Below are 1423 nucleotides of genomic sequence, written 5' to 3' on the forward strand. Positions count from 1 at the left end.
TATATTAAGGTATATATTATAATATATATATTTATATATTAAGGTCATAGATTGCCCACTCGCTTTAATTGCTAAAGTCGTTGTTGTTGGTATGGGTCTGAAGCTTATCCTCAGCAGGTGTATATAAAGAGTGATAGGATTAACTGTATAGTTGTAGGCAATATATAGTATGATATCACGTACTGAAGTGATTTCCATTGCTGATCGCTTGACAAACAACGTCACATGCATGCGTAAGCGTATACCTCTTTTAGCACTCGGTTTTGATCTCGTGCACCGCATAGACACCCATGTGTCCGTGTGTGTGTGCACAGAATCTGATCATCACACCATCGGTCGTACAACCAACAATCGGCAAACCCCCATGCGCGCACACCCAACATACATCCTTGCAAGTACAAAACCCAACATACATCCTTGCAAGCACAAAGACTCGGCCATAGTCCCTCTCCAACTGTACTCACTACGTGCGTCTCGTGCCACCTGTACACAACATAGTCGCGTGCGTGTGGGCCGTTCATTCATGAGTATAGTACACGTGTGTGCACGTGTCCTCTCTCTCTGCACATCCCCATCTGTTTGCATCCTCGTGTTCCTGCCGTCTGTTCGTATCTGTTCGGGATTGGTCATCCCTGTCACATGCACACGTGTTAATGAGTCATCGGTGCATGTCCGGCGATGCCACCACGCGTGTATATCCCTGGCGACACGTGTGTACCGTTGTACTATTAACCACAAATTCACGTACTCCTGCGTACACTGTTCCGTTCCCAATACACAGTCCACCTCAGCACGACGCCGTGGCCGGGCAACCATTGGCCGACAGTTCATTAGAGAACATCACAGACGAAATGCGGTCTAACATCGCTCGCGTGCGCAACTGCATCGCAGCGCTTGACAGGCAGATGTCGGCCATCTACAACACCAGCGTGTCGATTCTATTTGATGTATCACTGAAGTACAGACCACAAGAGCTGCTCACGCCGGCGATTCAGGAGGAGCTCATCCTGGAGCTCAAGGCATTACTGGAATAAATTGAACGTATATAGTGAGATGTGTAACTTGTGAGTGCTGTACCACCACTGCTGCCAGAGGTAGTTAGGATGAGTGCAGCTGGGTTGACCTTTGTGTCCATGCGTGAAATGGGGTGTTAGTCACCGATGCGGAAGAGTTGTCACGGTCAATACACTTTTTAGGCTAATTCACTTTTACTATACCAATTCACTTCTATTAAGCCAATTTACTTTGATTAAGATCTGGACCCAAGCGTGGGCTTCAACAGAAAACGTACTGGGATGCACGTGAGCAGCGCATTGACCAGACCTACTTTTTCCTAGCGGTAGTATATATATATTTACATACATATGTATATATATTTATATCTATATATATATATTTATATATATAAATATATATATATATG

General features: G+C 45.0%; 1 protein-coding gene across 1 annotated transcript; it reads left to right on the plus strand.

Moving 5' to 3' along the window:
* Positions 1-781: 781 nt before the first annotated feature.
* On the plus strand, positions 782-1034 carry SARC_16146 (hypothetical protein; the record flags this gene model as incomplete). The annotated part of the gene is made up of 1 exon (XM_014289744.1): positions 782-1034. A coding segment is annotated over one exon (253 nt), but the record flags the coding sequence as incomplete, so codon positions are not given.
* Between the last annotated feature and the right edge of the window lie 389 nt (positions 1035-1423).

The sequence above is a fragment of the Sphaeroforma arctica genome, assembly GCF_001186125.1.
Source record: "Sphaeroforma arctica JP610 unplaced genomic scaffold supercont1.7458, whole genome shotgun sequence".
NCBI classification, from domain to species: Eukaryota; class Ichthyosporea; order Ichthyophonida; genus Sphaeroforma; species Sphaeroforma arctica.